General features: G+C 38.1%; 1 protein-coding gene across 1 annotated transcript in view; it reads right to left on the reverse strand.

Annotated features, from left to right (window-relative positions):
* LOC134654951 (uncharacterized) overlaps positions 1 to 21,136 on the reverse strand; it is a 64,706-nt gene that overhangs the window by 41,173 nt on the left and 2,397 nt on the right. The window contains exons 2-4 of the mRNA XM_063510386.1: positions 8,226 to 8,364; positions 4,000 to 4,650; positions 3,467 to 3,610 (exon numbers count right to left, since the gene is read on the reverse strand). Of these exons, the coding sequence (XP_063366456.1) occupies positions 3,467 to 3,610; positions 4,000 to 4,650; positions 8,226 to 8,330 (900 nt within the window). The 5' untranslated portion in view covers positions 8,331 to 8,364. The remainder of the gene's footprint in view (positions 1 to 3,466; positions 3,611 to 3,999; positions 4,651 to 8,225; positions 8,365 to 21,136) is intronic.

A 21,136-nucleotide genomic window follows, 5' to 3' on the forward strand; every position in this document is an offset into this window, starting at 1 on the left:
CCCGTTGTATAGGCGGTCATTTTGAAATCTAAAGGACGTATGTCATCAAGAGTTGAAAGAACTAGGTCGCTAGGACAAAAACTTAGGTTTTAAAGGCCGATTTCATCCTGATTCCTGATACAACAAAATGAATAATGTCACAAATATTTTTAATTTCGATATCATATAATGTACCTTTCCACCTGCGGTATTAATTAACTAAGTACCTACCTAACAGTTTATTTCACAGTCAAGAAGTAATTTCCTCTGAAATCGCATAGTGAGCGACCATTTTGGTTCCATGGTATACAGGTTTAAGAGTAAACGAATTTGACAATTCCTTCAAGAGTCTTTCGGTAGAGCTTAATTTAAAAAATATCGATAGAATATTTTAACGTAACGTCGTATATGAATACGACTCCATAATCTCCATATAAGAAAGATAGTAAGTTTAATATTTATATCTAAAATACACTATTAATTTATTGTATGATAAATAAATTAACAGGTAAATGTACATTCATCAATAAATAAACTAACTTAACTAAATAAAACTAAATTAAAACTAAAAAGTAATACTATATAAAATTAAAATAAATCTAAAAAGTTGGACCCCTTTGGCATGGTGCCGAAGACGCTGGCAGCATTTCCCCGCTGTATAGCGAGGCTAATACGCTGCGCGAGAAAGCTGCCAGCTCTTCGGTCACCAGTGAGGTCGATCAATCTTTTTGCCAGCTCTTTAAAAAGTTGTAGGGCACTAGGACCCCACGGGCCAAGGGTCTCAACCCCAAATGGCATAAAAATATACTCGGGGCCGAGACCCCTGTACTTATGCAAAAATTACAAATTAAAATTATAAATTAAAAAAAAAAGACAACACTTCAAGTCGTTCCCGGCGCAAAGGTGCCCATGATGCTCGCGGCATTGCCACGCTGGATCACCAGGGACAGCCTTTGCACGAGGAACGACTCGGAGCGGGGGCCTTCCCCTTTCTGTCTGAGTCGACGTCCTAAGTCGCGTGTGAAGCGTTTCGCGTCGGCTCCCCAGCAACCCGCCGTTTCAACTGCGAAAGGGACGATTATGTAGGCAGGGGAGAGGGGATCATATTTACGACGCTTCACATCCGCTTGTGTTTCCGCTGCCGCTCCGGCCACGCGTGAGGTACGGCTGACATGGGAGGCGGCGAAGGTGCTGACGCACGTATTATAACAATGATTTGTCATAGTGACCATCGTCTTGCATATTTACAAAATGTCATTTAACAGTGGCGACGTGTATGTATTAACTAATCGCTATATACATTTAAAATCACAAATAGTTTTCCCTTACTGCGGTTGCACCGCAACCCACTATAAGTATACATTACATATAGGTATATGGCATCAATAATAATATTCAATAGTGTAAAATTACTAATATTAGGACTATTATATCTTTTCCTATTCAATTGGATATAGTAGGACCAGGTCTGGTTTACTTAAATCGTTTCTCAGTAACGAACGACCGCTTGCCCGCTCTATAGTACTTAATCATGGCTTTGGCTTATCATGACTAATTCAGACACGTCGTCACTTGTTTTGACCTGCGGACCGCTCGTTTATTTTTGTACGATATTTGTCTAGACGCTGTAAATGCTTGTACCTACTCTGTTGGACTAGCTAGAGCATACTTAAGTGTAACATTGGCCAGTTTTATAGACTCCAGTTTATATAAAATTGATGTGACGCACACATACACACTTGCAACCCTCATACTGTACTCGTAGTTCGTTTTTATTAGCATTATTAGAAAAAGACTAAGCGATCTTGACGTGTCTTTTAATTGAAAAACGCTTTTTAAAAATCATAACTACTACTTATGAAAGCAAAAGAATGTAAATAAACGTATATGATTCACAATTGTTACATATTTGCCGTGACTTATTTTTCAAAAGCGATTGTTTACCTTTATTCTAATGCTAAAAACCCTAAAAAAAAGAACTATAGGACAGCACCAAAGAGAGGTCCTTTTTCCTAGTCCAAATTTGATATAAATAAAATAAGCTCGATTTAAGATACATTTTATAGAATATGTACAAGTGTAAGAGCCATAAAATCCGGTACCTAGACAGAAGTTAGCATGAGTCACGGATAGGAACGCCCGGTGTCACAGAGTTACGTCATTCTCGTAACTTGTCGTTACGATATCGAGACCTGGGGTCTTTAATAACTATAAATTATAAAACATGTATAATATAAATGGTAAAAAATCCACTTGGAGCCAAGACAACCAGCTAAGTTTCAGAGACAAGCTATGCGATATTTGTATCGGTCAAATGAGTGTAAAACGTGGTGTTTAAAAACATATGATACATCATGATAGTAAAAATGACAAGATAATTATGTGGTTATAGCACTTGTAAACAGTACACATAGTTGAAGAATTTCATCCTATCAATGAGAGCTAATACGATCTCAAGCGTTGCAAACTCATTCGTGGAATTACGTTAGCAGGAAATATGTGAATGGAATTCAATCTTATTGAATGTATGAAGTAAATGTTGTTGTTGATGATGTCATCGCAAATTTACTGAAATCAAGTCGGAGTAGTTTCATGTCTAGGTAATACTAGGTATATAGGTTTAGCATAGTATAGGTTTTTGAATACAACTAGGTACATATTAAAATGAAAGGGGGCTTTGTTGGAAATCCTTATGTCAATGCATGATGTGGACGTAGGTAATAACGCCGTGACAGCCAACTAGATTAGGTACCCTAAAGCTAAAAGTCACCATACAACCAACTAGAGTACCTAGCTAAAAGTCACTATAGGGCGAGAGAAACTTGTGTACTTTATACTGCATGTCGAATCCTAAGGCCCCTGCTGGGCTAGCACATGATTGGCGCGACAGTATCTCGCGGCGACAGACTACCCGTTCCTCTTTTATTAACACAGAAAAAGATGGGTAGTCTATCTCGCTGCGAGATACTGTCGCACCAATCATGTGCTTGGGGTGCTGGTAACTATCGTGAGATGACTAAGGGTCGATCCAAGGAGGCTGCAGCAGGCGGATGTCTTGCCACAGTTGCAGCAGTAGGGTTGTGTAATGTCTACTGGCTGAATAGATAGACAAAGAATGTTAAACGGTGTCACCTGCATGGGCACCAGCACCCGCTGCGAATGCATGGTGGCGGCGTGCGAGCCCGCGTCCTCGAGCTCGTCGGCCCAAGGAGGCTGCAGCAGGCGGATGTCTTGCCACAGTTGCAGCAGTAGGGTTGTGTAATGTCTACTGGCTGAATAGATAGACAAAGAAAGTTAAACGGTGTTACCTGCATGGGCACCAGCACCCGCTGCGAGTGCATGGTGGCGGCGTGCGAGCCCGCGTCCTCGAGCTCGTCGGCCCAAGGAGGCTGCAGCAGGCGGATGTCTTGCCACGGTTGTAGCAGTAGGGTTGTAGTATAATGTCTACCGGCTGAATAGATAGACAAAGAAAGTTAAACGGTGTTACCTGCATGGGCACCAGCACCCGCTGCGAGTGCATAGTGGCAGCGTGCGAGCCCGCGTCCTCGAGCTCGTCGGCCCAAGGAGGCTGCAGCAGGCGGATATCTGCTCGCTTTACTTCCACGGCTTCCTTGCACATGCCGTCTACCTGCTGAGGAAACAACATCATCATATGTAGTTGAATGTCTATGACAGGAGTTCGAATACAGAGCGCACCAACAGGGGGTGCGCAACGCTTCTTTATAAAGATAAACTTTCGTCATCTTTTACAACCACAAAGTTTCAAAGGGGCCCGAAATATGTGTTTTTCCCCAAGATCCTGGTTTAAGTATGGACAAAACTACTTTCTGCTGATGGTTTCATGTTAGACAGGGTGTCAAATTAGATCGAGATACCTACAGCTTCTGTTCCCAGGAAGCAAAAATTTGATTTTAGACATAACATTTTTGCATTCCAGGATTTTTAAAGCATTCTAACAAGAGGTGGCGTAGTAACGTTGCTCAGTTTGCCATCCGTGACACTCTGTCAGATATCACTTACCTTAACTCTTATCCTAATCGGCGAACTAAGCACTTCCACAACAAGTCCTTCCACAAAAACGTTTTGCACACTCTCCCGGCTCGGATCCGTGGTCCTCACCACACATGGCGACCCTATCAGCAGATGGTTGAGTAACGGGCTCGCGTCACTGATCACGTCGTATTTGTTGGCCCCGAAAATGTCGTTGTAGACGATCGGGCTTTGCTCCTGACCGTCGAGTTCCACAACAACCTTGCAACCTTCCGCCTGTCTTATAACTCCTGGGATGTATAGCCTATGCTGCTTGGCTAAGACTCTATGATCTCTCCATTCGGATAAGTCGATGTTTGGATATAGAGAAAACTTCATGTCTTGTGGCGGTGACGGTTGGATTGGCGAAGGCTGCATAGGTGGATGGTATATTTGCGGATGGTACTCCTGCGGAGCGGAGACGACAACGTTGTTGACATTATTCGTGCATGTTCTCTCCATTTCTTCGAGTTCTGAAGGGTCGAACTTGCGTTTCTTGGGGAGGCGAGAGGCCTGGGCCGGTTGGGCCTGGCCGCTGCTGGCGGTGCCGGGGTTGGTGGGGTTGGCCATGGTGATGGAGGTTGGGCAGGAGGCCTGGGACAGGCTCACTGTGCCCACGCTACTGATTACTGAGGCGGGTATCTGGAACAAGAAGAAAGAAGATGGTTTACTTTGAGACCTATGGCAGATTTGTTCAACTAGACGCGGCCATTTACGCTTAATACATTTTTTTTATACGTGACCACTACGAAAATATAAAGGAGATTGACGCAGGAATTGGAATAAGCCCACTGCACGAACTTGTAGGTGCGCAAGTGTGTGATCACTTTTGTGAAATATTTTGATGGCGAATAATGATTGTGGCTAGGGAACAGGCAACATTTGCATTCATGCCTAATTGCATTATTAAGTTATACATTTTAGCGTACAAAGGGTTTAAATTAAAATTTATGTGTGCCTCTGCAACAATTTATATTTCATAATTACTAATGTAATAACTTATCTCTCGTACTATCTTAGCGTAACACATAGTTTTTACTTATTCATTGTTTAAATAAACTATATTTTATGAAGATACATAATCACAATAAAAATATTTATATTATGACACGAAATTCCAAAGGCTGACTTATCGTCATTATCTCGACTTTTATTACTCGATTGTACAATTACATATAATATATTAGAGCAGTAGCATCCGATTCCGAGCGGTCGATATCTCACGCTAGATGCATGTTGTACCTATGCGTCATTTAATTAAGACTGTCTGAGCTTTCTCAATGTTTGGAAATACGGACCTATGCTCCCCAAAATTTTATCACATACAAAGTTGTTTCCAAATTATATTGAGCCTTAAACGTTGTGTAAGAAGGATAATTTTACTAGCGGTTATTTTTTATCCATACACACATGTCTCTGCTTTGTTAAGGTCAACAAAGATTGATTATTTTTAAATAATATTAATATTTATGTGAGTCCGTTTTCTTTTTCCTGTACTTAAAAGATGAAATCAGGTGTGGCCCCGTGCTGCATTTCTTAGCATAATACATAATTAACATAACATATTTGCAGCACGCAAATACAATATTTTGAACTGTTTAATGTGCAACTTTGCAGTCTACAGTGTATAATATTTACTTGTCTCTGGTACACAGTACACACAGACACACAAATGAAGACATATGCGCTGGATTTCCCCGAATTAACGACTTACCTATATATTTTCCTCACGTACACTTTACCTGTAAACTATATCTCGCAAAAACAAGCTATTACTCAATCGTCTTAAGAATAGATTTAACGGGAATTTGGCTATAAAATCTCTTTGTCACTTATCGTTATATCATTTTATCGTACATCTATGATACAGATTTCATACTCAAAGACGACGGGTTGGGTTGTGATCTCATACATATAGTTGGTCAAACCAATTTGTCAGTAAATAAGAACAAAAAACCTATACTCATCCTTTTCCTTTGGGTGCTAATTTATACTACTTATACTAGCGTAAGACAAAGATGATTCTCTCTGTCTATGTTTGAAATGAGACAGTCCTTTGACAAATTATACATTAAAAACTTTGGGTTGGTCGACTTTGACAATAGCCTGTCATTAAATATTATTACTTAGATAAATATGTTATAATATATCATAAAAAACATTGAAAAAACATATCTAAGGACGGGCTAATGGGGAACTAAACATTGTACTAGTTCAGCGGTGCTACCCACGAATTCCAGCTAATCGTGCAGTCTAACGCGACTAGTTGCGACCAATAGCGCGCGTAATGCGAACTCGTCAACCAATCGCGCGCGTGATGCGAACTCATCAACCAATCGCGTTGTAGCGATTTCACACCGCTGTACTGGCCCCTGTGTGCCCCTGTCATGCCTCATTATTATTGCCCGTAAAGCCAGTCCCTAGATATTATACGTCAATGATAAAAAAAGATAAAAAAATTGTACCTAATTTTATAAAACGAAAATATAACTAAATAATCATACCTATAGGTTACGGATATTAAGCACAATAACCATAAAATATAACTACCTATAATAATTCAATATCTCAAAACGCTTGGATAACCGTCGTGTGCGGCATAAATTAAATTTACAAAACAATACTGCATAATTCGCAATTTTTCCTTTGAAATATAATAATAAATACTAAAATAGCGCGATATCATACTAGGCGGAAATTAAAGTTAAATAAATGTATCATTGTGAACGATATCGTATGTAAATACCGTAATAGATGTATACAGTGCCTATTTGTGTTTTACAATACAACCCCAACTGTACATACAAGTAATAATTATAAGGATTAATGCCCTTATTCATATTATTGTTATGCTGTACAAGAATAATACGTATAGTGTTCGCGATTAGACATACGGCAATTTCGATATTTGTATTTTCTTTTAAAATGACTAGGTATCCTTTCATATATGTGACGCCATCTCATTAAAAATAACGCTACGTTGATACTGTTGATATTATAATAGTTTTTAATTTTTTATCATTTTCTCATCTCGCTTTTTGCAAGGAACGGAAAATTGTAAAAAGTATTTAATATAGGATTTATTGCTTATTATGTGATTTATGTGATATAGTAGGTATGTTATTAAAATGATTGACGTCATTCACAGGCGTGGTGAATAGAGAATGTGACATTTTACAAACAGACCACTTTTATTGTAGTAAGCCCCGTCTCCATATCGCGCGGCAAGCTATCGAACATTGGCTCGCGCAGCAGCCGTGCGCAATGGATACCGGGCTGCCGCGCGAGCCAACTCGCTCGCTCGCGCGGCAGCCCGGTATCCAATGTTCGATAGCTTGCCACGCGATATGGAGACGGGGCTGTACGCTATCAACTTCTACATACTACTTAAGCGTTGGCCAATCGCCAAATTCAAGTAAATGTTTAAACATTAAAGTGGCTAAATATTTCGACTCGAAAAGGAAAAGGACCAATTCATCAATTTTAAGCCTTATAAAACAGAGGGATTATATTTACCACATGATTTTGAACTTTGTTTCAAAGTGATAGGGTTCAATTTTACATAATTTCCGACACCCTTATACCTTATAAAGAGTTAAGAAAATTATGCATATCCAAACAAGAGTAAGGAAATAAAATGACGTAACTTGACGTATGTGAAGATAAAAATTTCAATAAGAACGGCTATCTAAGAGAGACCTAAAGCAGCGGCTTTAGGTCTCTCTTAGACCCAACATCATATGAAACTGCGTTCAAACTGCGTTCGTGCGTGGCAAATAAACGATATTTCTATATCTATTTCACAATTGAAACACAAGAACCGTAAATACGTGAGCTGAGGGACACCTGAAACGGGTGCGTGGCGTGAGAACCTGGAAACAGTGGCAGTGGCGGTGGCTAGGCATGGGTGAAGTGGGCCGTCGCCCACGGCCTCGCGCCCCAAGGGGAGCCTCGCGCGAGGCCCCTTCGGGCACAGTCCCCTTCAGGCCTCGCAGATGAGACTTCGCCCACGGCTAGATTAGCTCACGCTACGCCACTGCCTGGAAACCAACGTCTTTCGCCTCCATGAGTCTCGGCACCGCGCCAATCCAATTGGAGAAGCGCGAGATGAGACAATGGAAGAGCGAGACGAGAAGTGAGCAGCATCTGTACACACTAGTTCTCGGCGTCTCTCGACGAATGTGTACACTGTACAGTACAGTCCGCATGTAACATACCTGGTCGTCAATGTCCGGGTAGAGCGCGTGCAGACGCCGGGGGTGCGCGGGGGCGGCGGCGGAGGGCTGCGGCTGCGGAGCGCCGCCCGCGGCGGCTCGCTGCATGCCCGCCTACTGCCCAGTCATTGTGGCCGTGATCCTGGTGGAAAAATACTAGTCGATAAAGTTGAATTCATTTCGGAGAACTCTACTACCGATACTAAAATGTTTTTGAAATATGGTGGAAATATAAGCTGTCGACCAACTGTCGACAGAATACACATTATGTAGCTAATTACTTGCTAGAGGCTGGTATCACGGAGTCGGAAGTTCTAATAGTCTCACAGGGTGGTATTCCATCTGTCCAATATCTTGGTCCAATGTGTATTTGCATCTCACATTTTGCTTAATGAGAGTGAGACACATTGGAATTGGACCAAGATATTGGACAGACGGAATACCACCCTTAGACAGTGATTTCTTTTTCCATAATTTCCTTTATTTAAAAAACATCATGAGGTTAAAAACCTAAAAAAGCAAGGTTATAGCAGGGGGGTGTCACTCCGCAGTTTAGGTATATTTGGCCGGCGCGCCCATCAGACAGGCGTATGGCAGTTTGGCAGTGGGCTGCCGCTCGACGTGCACGATAGTCGTGTCACGTGGCGCTCGCGCAAAATTGAAAATACACAATGGCTTCGAAACTTACTTCCGTGAGAATCAGACATACTATCTCCGGATAAAAAATGTATGTTTACATAATCAACGTTTCTAATTCCTACATATTTATCTTAAAAATAATAAATCAGTGGGTATAGGTATAAAAACTTGTCAAGTGATAACCCCGTGCCGACACTCACAGCTCGGTCATAAAACTGCGGCGCGCAAAGGAGATTCACGGTTCGTGCGCGGTTATAAATTTCAATTTTGCATGCAGGCGGCGATATAGATGTAATTTTATACCTAAATCTGACTTTTGTGAAGGAGTGAATTTTCTGTACGGTAGTACTATTAGTTATTCTGTGGATATAGTACATTATTTACATACCTAGGGAGGTGAATTCGTAAAAGCTCCAGATCACAGCAGGTGTTTGTGGCCTGGTCCATAAATATACGATCTGGGGCTTTACGAATTACCGCCCGTAGTTTGTATAAAGTTTTACGTCTTGCCTTGGCCAGGAAGTGAGATTTTCTTCTCGCCCGGGAAGAAAATCCCACTTACGGGCATAGGGTGACGTAAAGTCATTTAAACGGTGTTGGTGTGGTGTGGAGCCGGTGTAGCTTTATTTGGCGTTCATAAGCGCATTGCAATATGCCTAATACTTGAATAATAAACTATTTTTATCTTTAATGGTATAGGTATAGTTTTATCCTAGTAGAGGAAACGAAACACCAAGTAGAAGTAAATACCTATGTTCCTAAAGTCGCCATCAGATATAATTATAAATAAAAAAAATAAAAATCATTTATTTCAGACTAAAATGTCCATACATGGTTGGTAATTTAAACATTAATGTCATGTGATGTGACATAAATGGACAGTGTTATGGAATAGCGAACTAAGCGCTAGCGAACTAACTGTCGCTTGATCGATTATTTCATAACACTGTCCAAATTATGACTACAACGTTCTAACTATAACGTCGGAACGTTCAGATAGTTGTGCGTATTATCTTGGCTGCTCTGATTTATGTGAATGACTATTATATCAGTAAGCCGGAACACACGCTCAAAGAATGAGCCGTATGCGTCACTCAGCAAAAAACGGCTAAAACGGTGAAGCGGTCAATTTGATAAACACGTTCTTACTGCCTCAACTATAAAGGTGTGTATAGATTATTTTGAACATCTTGTCCTCCGCCCAGCTACTGCTGACTGGACATTATCCCGTTATTCCAAGAATTGAGCCATTTTAAACCAAAAGGGTAAGGTAAGGTAAGGGGTTTTGTCGGTTGTCAAGAAGATGCTTATTCCCATAAAGATTCCATTATTAGATAATGTGCCACCTTTTATTTGAAAACGTGACAATTATGGTCTAAATTAACCCCGGCGATAAGGATTTAAAATGTAGAGTTGTAAGTGTTGTAACATAAACTAAATTCACTATAAAACTATTTATAAACATGATATAAACTTATAATACTCCACCACAACAGACAATTCATTTTAAAATATTGCATGCTCCAACGTCACACGCTGCCTACTGCAATGAGTCAACGCGCTTTTGTTTACGCGGAAACTGTAGTACGAGTGAACTGAATATTCTTAATCGATATTAATTGCCAATGGATATGATATTAATGGTAATTATGAACTTACACGAAAACGGGAAATGCGTTATCGAAGACATTATCGAAAAGGAATGTTAGAGTAGTATTTAAGCGAGCGACATTTTAGAAATATATACACGCTCTTAAGGCCTGTGCACACCGGATGCGTGGTACAGGTGCAATTGCGCGTTGTAATCATGTTGTAATAATTATAAAGATACAGAAGCATCAGGAATTCATTGTAATATTTCTTTGGTTGTTAGACAAATGGTATGTACCTAAGAACATTTAGGATCCCCGATAAGAGATGAGTCTCTGCAAAACAAGGTCTAGTGCTAGTGTGTTGTGTAAGTTACTTGTCTAACTTGTGTACTATGCTTAGTTATAAAATTAATATCAGTCATATTAATATTAATTCGGAAAGCTAAAATTTACAAATAATATTGAATCACTTGCTAAACACATGTGGGGACTTTTGCAATGAGTTAGCATCCTTGTACTATTAGCTTAAAAAATATCCAACGGATACTACTTTAGATACCTACGTCCTTCAAAGATCTTTTGACCACAGACCAATGCTTTAAACGTGAAACAATATTAATACTTAAGTGGAGTTTTTATCGCTCTTCTGTTATGGGCATACAGCCTTTCCTAAAAGTCAAAACGTAATCGACAAAATAGTATTTTATGCAACCGTTGCTTAAGAGGGGTCAAAAAACGCGAGTGGCGTGGCGTGAGTAACAATTTGAGGCGAAGCCGAAAATTGTTAATAAAGACGCCACGAGTATTTTTTGACTCAGTTAAACAACTTTGCATACAATACTTTTTCTACGACCAAACACTTACTTTGAAATAAAATTGTAAATTTCACAAATATTTTTCATGTCATCTAGTGGACTTCTACCTACGGTATCTACCTGTTTTTAGTGATTCTGATATTTCTTCAGGCGTAGACACTAAGTTTTTTGTCTTCATCCATTTTAACTTGAAATACACAATGTTTTTTAACACAAAAGTTAAGTTTTCATTCGACAGGCACAATAGTATTCATATTCAAGATTCACAATATTCAAGAAGTAGCAAAGAATGGAGGGTACGAGCGGGAAAAGAACGAATGAAATTAAAAAAATATATACAGCTAGTCCATCTAAGCTAGCTCTGTCCTGACGACAGAGTGTGGAAGCGTCACCATAAACACCAAATTCTTATAAAACTTAGTCGCTGCTAGGGTTTGCACGACGGATATCCGCTTCGGATCCGGATTGCAAACCCTAGTCGCTCGCTGGTAAGTTGGTGCAACTTCGCTTAGACGGACCTTAAACCGCTGAACCTATTTTGTATAAAAAAATTGTATGGAGATATTTTGAAGCCCGGGGAAGGACATATATGATAGTTTTTACCAATTATAGCGAATGACGTCGCGGGCAGAAGCTAGTACTGACAAACAAGATCATACACTACCTACTCAACTGCATTAAGTGCCCAGTAAAGTCAAACCTGTTCCATCGTTAGACAAAAAAGGGCAAAACCGGTAATGAATGATATCTAATGGTAATGATAAATGTGAACATTATAAAAAGCTCGCTTAATGACCTGTGTGCGCTCTCGTTTTAATTCGCGAGCTTTGTTGCTATGCTAGATGTAAAGCTGGGTATACACTTAAGGCCGTGCATCGAAAAATAACAGGATCTTAGAAAGGTGGCAGTGGCTAGCCCCGGAAACAAACAGTAGTGATTTTCGGATATATGTTTCTTGACTATATGATAAGAGATTTCGTAGTAGTCGAAACACGAATGCTTAAAATTTTCTCGATAGAAAATAAATCCAAACTTACATGTTCATTTTTCGGTTTTAGCTTCGTGCAACTAGAAAACACATCCATATCCAGCACAATCCACCTTACAGCAAAGGTTTTCATCTCGTCTTAACTTTCAAAGAACTAAATATTAACTTATTATCCTTTACCGATGGATTTATTATCGATTTTTGATTTTATGAATTCAACAGCAAACGCCCATTTTACGCAGTTCGGTTTCTCTTTCTGTCATGCGTCAAAGTCATAAATGCATCCTTTATGCCAGTAATGTTAGATGGCCGTCGTGCCTCAAAGAGGTAAGACCTATGTCACTTCGCGCAGCGCTCCGAATTACGTAAAATTTTAATATCCAATAAACGTTGAGTCGTAACTCCATTGAGTAGTAACGGAATCGGAGGTAAACCTATGATGGTGCCTTCTTACAGGCCTATACGTTACGCATGTGTGCGTGTTTGCTTAGCTACGTCATGCTACGTCGAAATCTATACTCTTTGTCAGTTACAACGGGTTAGGAAATTTCGACAGATATTAAAATGTATCGGTAGCTGTTTGGTATTTAGCCATCAGAATCTAACCGTAACTTTTTGCTTTATTTTTGTTTGAAAATAAAATATCTATAAGAATATATTTTTTTAGCTTTTTTTCTATTGTAATGATGAAAATAAATCTAGTATGTTTCATGCTCAAATAATTTAAAATAATTGAATAAATATTGAAAACTAGTTGATATTATTCGTTTTAATTATTATATTATTAAGTTTGTTTGAATAAAATATTTTATTTCAATAATACGAAAAGTTATTATATTTAAGTACCACTAAAAAAGGTCCCTACTTACAAAAACTCACTTGCACGGGCCGGGGTTCGAACCCGTGACCTCCGGTTTGAAAGTCGCACGCCACTACAATTTCACATAAGTAATTTACAATGACATGATACCGTGGAAAAAGTGAATATTACAATGTACTGTGTTACTATCATTTTATAGTTTATTTTGGCTTGACAAGGAGGAATGAGAATAACGTGCAGAGCCAGAGGATTAAATCTCTCTGTCCCTTTCTTAAAGTAGCCAATCCTAATTATGACATCTGTTTTGATATTAATTCTTTGAACATAATTTGTCGATGTTCTTTTTTATATCATCGAGAAAGATTTTTATTTAAAAAATGTGTTGAATTTATATGTTTTATTTATGTTTTTTTGGCATAAATTTCATTACTTTTGACAAATTTTGATTGTGATGACAAACGATTTGATGTGATGTGTGAAACGAACCATGTGATCAACGATTTATCTAATAAAACTTCATTTAGTCGAAAAAAATAGTTGTCTACTACCGGGTGGAAAAAAATTATGGGCCCTGGAGGGAAAGTGCCTTAAAACCTTAAGTTTGCTCATTTTACTTAAATGAAACATTATTGTTTTTTAAAGAAACAACTGCATTCAAAGATTTTTGAAGTGAAAACTTCTTTAGCGGCGCTAGGCACTTTTTGAGGTGGGGAAAAATTGATAAACTCGAGACAGCGTAAGGCGATCATGTGACCGTAAGGTTTAGATGGCATTTAAATCAATAAAGAAAAACTCAATGACATTACATGAAAAAGGTTATAATCTTGTACGGGCTGAAATACGAGGATCTCACAGTATTATAACTTTATATCACTCAAATATAATTCAATAAAGCTACATCTTGATGAAATCGCTAATAAAAGTGAACTCTAGTACTGGTGAATAAAACTCAAAATATCATGACCAAATATATTTAGATGCGAGGTCTGCAAGGTAACTTTACAATTTCTATTCGAATTTTAAACAATTAACGCTATAAATTTGAATTTAGAATTTTAAACAAGCTCACTGACCAGCAATTTCGGAACCAAAAGTTTTCAATAGAAAGGAGGATGGGTCAATTATACATAGTGCTGCAGACATTTTGGACTAGTCATTGAGTTTTCACTTCTGTCGGCACTCCCGGAATGCAACACGTTGTTTTTTTTTAATTCGCTTAGTCGCGCCCGGGAATCGAACCTACTTTTTCCACACTGTATAAAATAACACAAATGCTTTTCTTCTGGTAACTTAAATGTTCTATCTATCTTGGTGATATGTCAATGCAATCAAATAATCTGAAAAAATAATAATAACCCAATTTATGAATTCCGTTCCTTCAGAAAAATGCGAAATGTACGTACAATTTTTAGGGATATCATACTTTTCCCAGAGACAAATTTAGTTGGCTAAGAGACATTTTCACTGATCCAAATCTGTACTAAAAATCTAACATAATATGATAAGGACTTAATCGTTTTAAGCTCAAGACTGAGTTTTCCTAAAGCTTTTTCTAAAAATTATGTCTTTATTTACGTTAGGAGTGCACTGCAGCATGTCAAATGTATGCCAAAATGTCTAGGGAGAGAACAATAAATTTAAGTTTCAATTCCACTTCCACTCATCAGCAAAGTGATATAAGTATATCAGCAGTTTAAAGTTATTTTAGATTACAAAATTAGCGCATCAAAAAAATCAAAGTGCATAGAAAAAAAGTCTCCTGAGTCATAATAAAATTGATGTCTCTTGGGTCACCAGAAAAGTCACCAGGGAGAACGATGACCCAAATCACATTTAAAAGAAAATGTAAATTTTGTGTACTACCTACGAACATTTTTCAAAAAACTATGTTTTTATAACATATTAGACCCAGGATAGATCTAATACCTCTTTTCGTACCCCGGATAAAATGGTCGGCGAATAAAAAAGTAACTGAAACATTACGTTATTAGGTTCACGATGCCGCGTTGTGCCCTTGCCTTCGTTGCGATATGTTTGGTAAGTCAGGAGACTTAAAAAATGAGCCATGATTTTGGGACATATTAACAAATATTTTTTTGAATAGGTATATATAAATTTTAGCGGACTTTAATAATTTACCAGTTAAATTAGATGTAAATACCTTTTTAGTTAATCGTTAATATGATATATTAGTAGCAGTAAAACACTTTATTGTACAAAAAGACACATAAAACATGAAGAAACACACATCCTTCGTAGTAAAAACCAAAACCGATACGCGATTGGGATACGCTCTTTTTGTATGGGATACAAAAAAAAAATCTCCTGGGTCACCAAGAAAAATCGACATATTAAAATAAATCAGTTCGCTTTTAAGTTCCAGTCAGATTGACTTTTTGGTTATTTGAGATAAATTACAATAACGCTTAGATTTGAAAAACATGATTTTCTATTTTGTTGCGATCGACCCGGGTAATAAAAATACGGCGAATTTGAACTTTTGTTTGTTGTCGTTGTAAAATGTATTAAAAAATAATGTAGGCACCCCTGACAATTGAAATTCAAAATTATCCAGAAAAAGCGGCCAAGTGCGAGTCGGACTCGCCCATGAAGGGTTCCGTATTTAGGGGATTTATGACGTATTAAAAAACAACTACTTACTAGATCTTGTTCAAACCAATTTTAGGTGGAAGTTTGCATGGTAATGTACATCATATATTTTTTTTTAGTTTTATCATTCTCTTATTTTAGAAGTTACAGGGGGGGGGGAGACACACATTTTACCACTTTGGAAGTGTCTCTCGCGCAAACTATTCAGTTTAGAAAAAAATGATGTTAGAAACCTCAATATCATTTTTGAAGACCTATCCATAGATACCCCACACGTATGGGTTTGATGAAAAAACATTTTTTGAGTTTCAGTTCTAAGTATGGGGAACCCCCAAAAAAAATTTTTTTTTTCTATTTTTGTGTGAAAATCTTAATGCGGTTCACAGAATACATCTACTTACCAAGTTTCAACAGTATAGTTCTTATAGTTTCGGAAAAAAGTGGCTGTGACATACGGACGGACAGACGGACAGACAGACATGACGAATCTATAAGGGTTCCGTTTTTTGCCATTTGGCTACGGAACCCTAAAAATGAGTGTTTCAAAAAGGCACCCTGTATTCCTTACATACCTAAATTATCTGTTACACACCGAAGGCCGTTTTGCGGTAGATCATGTTAGATCTTATTAGTAGAGCCATAAGAGCGTGTCACATATTTTTGCGGCCGTCGAAGAGTAACATATTATTGCAGGTGACTGTACCTATGAAAAATTCGAGGGTTAAAAAGCATTTCAACCAAAGCATTTATAATAATAACGACTATGGACGCCTGCAACCCCAGGGGTATTGTAACCCCATAACAATAAGGTTGAAATTTGCATTTAGTGACCGCAAAGTCAGGTGAGCGTAATCAAGTAAATCTCTTTTCATCATATTTTATCAAAAATAATCTCTTTTCTGTTCTTGTGCTATTTTCTTATTATCAATACTCTTAACTTATATGCTATATACGCTGCTGCTTCTATGCTGTTAACATCTTCCAAAACAACAATAAATATTCAGGTTTATTAATTAATTATTTTATTGTTTGCTATTATGAACAAGTAACAACGCCATCTGTTTCAATTTTTTCCGAATTTAAGTTTCTGGCCGACCGCAGCGACCGCGTATAATGGTAGTTAACTTCTGTAACGTTAGATGGTGCTAAAAGGTCACACAAACTTCACGTGCGGCGCGAAGCGTTTCCATGTGTGCGTGTTAGCGGGGAGGGAAGAACTAACGGGCGTGGTTTACGAAGCGCCAGACGCGGCTGCAGTAGGCCCTTAACACTAAGCGGTGCCCGACCGAAGTCTCGATAACGACTGGCTTTGGCAAAAAAAATCGGCCGGTTTCGGCCAAAGAACTGCCGAATCATTTGGACGTGCTGAAACTTCGGTTCCGGGAAAAAATCTGGTTTTGTTCGGAAACTAGGTACCCTAATAGACATTACAATGGTGAATTGCAGAATGAAAATGTACACTTTGAGGTCGCACTATTTCAAGATTTAAGGCATATTTAGCCAGGATCAATAAACCAGGAAGGCTTCTATTATTAGGTACCTGTCGCCCGCATTTTCGGACCGATACCTACGATGTTCAAACCTCCAAGAAAAGAGCGTACTCCCATCTAAAATGCCGGCAACGCACTTGCAACCTTTTGGTGTTGCAGGTGTCCATGGGTGACAGTAATTGCTATCGGCGATTCCTTCAACCGAAGTTAGACCCACGATTTTTGACCATCACACATATGAAAGGTTAAATCTTATATTTTATTTATTTATACCTTTAAACGAGCAATTCTTATATATATATATATATATATATATATATATATATATATATATATATATATATATATTATTATTATTTATTTATTTATATATATATTTCGGGGATCTCGGAAACGGCGCGGCGCTAACGATTTCGATGAAATTTGCTATATGGGGGTTTTCGGAGGCGAAAAATCTATCTAGCTAGGTCTTATCTCTGGGAAAACGCGCATTTTTGAGTTTTTATATGTTTTCCGAGTCTTTACTCGGTAATAGAAAGGTTAAATTAAAGGCGCTCGTACTTACTCCGCCGTTTTCGTTTTAAGTAGGAAGCTACCTAAACTTTCGCGCCATTCCTATTCAAAGATACCTAATTCTAGCATTCTAGCCAGATTTACTCCGGATCAATAACCTGGCCGGTCCCTATTGTTTTATTTTTTACCGGGCTCCAGACGCTCTCACAGTTTTTGCGCCAACACGTTTATGGTTATCTTGATTACGAGAATACCTACCTATTATGTGATGGTTTTAGTAAAATCGAGGTTTTAGTAATCACGATGTTCGTGAAGTTGACCGCCCCACATCGAGCGCCCGCAAATGGCATATCTATATCGTTAGTTCATCGTTAGTTCACGTTAGTTCAGTATATTAAATCGTTAGGATCCGACTACAACATCGATTTTTTTTAAAAACAAAAGTGGGGAGGTCAACTTCACGCAACCGCCCCAAAATCGATTTTATGGTTTTTATCAATTAGAATCGATAGATAATCGTTAGTTCACGTTAGTTCAGTATATTAAATCGTTAGGATCCGATTCTAAGTATTTTTTTTTTTCAATTTTGTGGGGCGGTCAGCTTCACGTGAAGTTGACCGCCCCATATCGAGCGCCCGCAAATGGCATATCAATATCGTTAGTTCATCGTTAGTTCACGTTAGTTCAGTATATCAAATCGTTAGGATCCGACGCATAACTTGTGTGCGAATTTTTTAAAGTAGGGGATAGCGCCAGCACCGTCTTCCACTCTAAAACCCTATTTATGGTTCCTATCAATTGGAATCGATATGTAGTCGTTAGTTCATCGTTAGTTCACGTTAGTTCAGTATATTAAATCGTTAGGATCCGACTACAACATCGATTTTTTTTTAAACAAAAGTGGGGAGGTCAACTTCACGCTACCGCCCCAAAATCGATTTTATGGTTTTTATCAATTAGAATCGATAGATAATCGTTAGTTCACGTTAGTTCAGTATATTAAATCGTTAGGATCCGATTCTAAGTATTTTTTTTTTCAATTTTGTGGGGCGGTCAGCTTCACGTGAAGTTGACCGCCCCATATCGAGCGCCCGCAAATGGCATATCAATATCGTTAGTTCATCGTTAGTTCACGTTAGTTCAGTATATCAAATCGTTAGGATCCGACGCATAACTTGTGTGCGAATTTTTTAAAGTAGGGGATAGCGCCAGCACCGTCTTCCACTCTAAAACCCTATTTATGGTTCCTATCAATTGGAATCGATATGTAGTCGTTAGTTCATCGTTAGTTCACGTTAGTTCAGTATATTAAATCGTTAGGATCCGACTACAACATCGATTTTTTTTTTCAAACAAAAGTGGGGAGGTCAACTTCACGCTACCGCCCCAAAATCGATTTTATGGTTTTTATCAATTAGAATCGATAGATAATCGTTAGTTCACGTTAGTTCAGTATATTAAATCGTTAGGATCCGATTCTAAGTATTTTTTTTTTTTTCAATTTTGTGGGGCGGTCAGCTTCACGTGAAGTTGACCGCCCCATATCGAGCGCCCGCAAATGGCATATCAATATCGTTAGTTCATCGTTAGTTCACGTTAGTTCAGTATATCAAATCGTTAGGATCCGACGCATAACTTGTGTGCGAATTTTTTAAAGTAGGGGATAGCGCCAGCACCGTCTTCCACTCTAAAACCGTATTTATGGTTCCTATCAATTGGAATCGATATGTAGTCGTTAGTTCATCGTTAGTTCACGTTAGTTCAGTATATTAAATCGTTAGGATCCGACTACAACATCGATTTTTTTTAAACAAAAGTGGGGAGGTCAACTTCACGCTACCGCCCCAAAATCGATTTTATGGTTTTTATCAATTAGAATCGATAGACAATCGTTAGTTCACGTTAGTTCAGTATATTAAATCGTTAGGATCCGATTCTAAGTATTTTTTTTTTTTCAATTTTGTGGGGTGTTTCGGAGAAATTAGTGAGGGAGCGCTTGCCATTTATCTATACATCTTATAAAACAAAGTCCCCCGCCGCGTCTGTCTGTACTGTCTGTAGGTATGTATATGTATGATGGATTCTTGAGGCAGGTTAAAGTAGGTTTATATAATAGGTAGGTTTTCTGCCATTACTCTGTTACCTAATAGATGTAAATTACCTGGAAGAAATTACCGAGGACATGACAGGATTTTTAGGGTGATGTCCGGACTTTTGTCAGGATTTCCTTTTTTTATAATATGACAACCCTATTCTCGCTAACAATATTAACCATATCATACCTACCTTTTAGCACAATCTAGGCGCCTAAGCGGTTTTCTAAAGACCATAACACATACTATACTACATAGGCACCTATTGAGCCTACTTCTCAGTCTAGGAAGTAGGCTATTTCGAATAAATTGTCTTAGATATTGAACAAAGCCCGGAGACAACAGGACAAGTCCTAACATGTTACACATGTCTTTGGAACAGAAACGACCTACACCTCTTTTCAGACTAACCATGACTCATTTGTAGACCTTATTCTAAACAAGATATGGTCTATGATTGTTAAGGTCAAAAAGTCCTTCGATGACACAGTTAATTGACCATTTGTGAATCTTGTTAGCATAATCATAAGGTCTTTGTGTAGTTTTTCGTGTCGTCTTTATATTTTCGACATTTTTGTTCTGCGTTACTAACAACAACACTCTGAACTGACCGAAAGTGTGCCTTATATCGTTACAATAAGGTTCAAGATATATGAGTTAAGTGTTGATGGTAAAATTAGTCACTTGCCTGAACTGATAGCTAGTTTCTTTGTGTATTTGCATTGAATATGCAATTAATTCACATGGTCGGCAGATGTTGGCTATGTGCGATATTAATGAGCTTAGGCCGAAGTTTAAGATCACAAATTAGATAAGAAATTTACTAGAATTTCTAGGCATCTAATATTAAGTATATTAATTACCAGTACTAGTTCGCCCTAAACCGAACAGATCCTACCTTTTTGCAGTAAAAACTCATTGAAACCTTGTATTACCTATGAAATTAATAAAGATACTGATGTGGATATTTCATATTTAGGTATACATAACTACTTAATTCAGTTTCTACACCGTAACTCACTATTGTGTAACTGTAACTCACAAACCACAGTTTCCCTTTCAAAGTTATTGAATCGCCTCCAACTCCCAAGGAAACGTTTGTGTTAACTGAATTACATAAAGTGTTTAAGCAAGATTATCTAAACATGTTTTGACTTACACCTTGTTTGGCTTATGGTTCCAAAACAAAGAGAATCCTGAATATAATTACTGAAGATTAAATCTTTTTTAATTATCACTTTAAACTTTCACGATTTTTACTCATTATTATTCATTAAAACGGGACTTAATCGCGTATTCTTAATTCAAATTTTAAATTAACCTCCGTCACCGGAGACACCACAACCTTCTCCGA

The sequence above is a fragment of the Cydia amplana genome, chromosome 1 (assembly GCF_948474715.1).
Source record: "Cydia amplana chromosome 1, ilCydAmpl1.1, whole genome shotgun sequence".
In the NCBI taxonomy this organism is placed as follows: Eukaryota; Metazoa; Arthropoda; class Insecta; order Lepidoptera; family Tortricidae; genus Cydia; species Cydia amplana.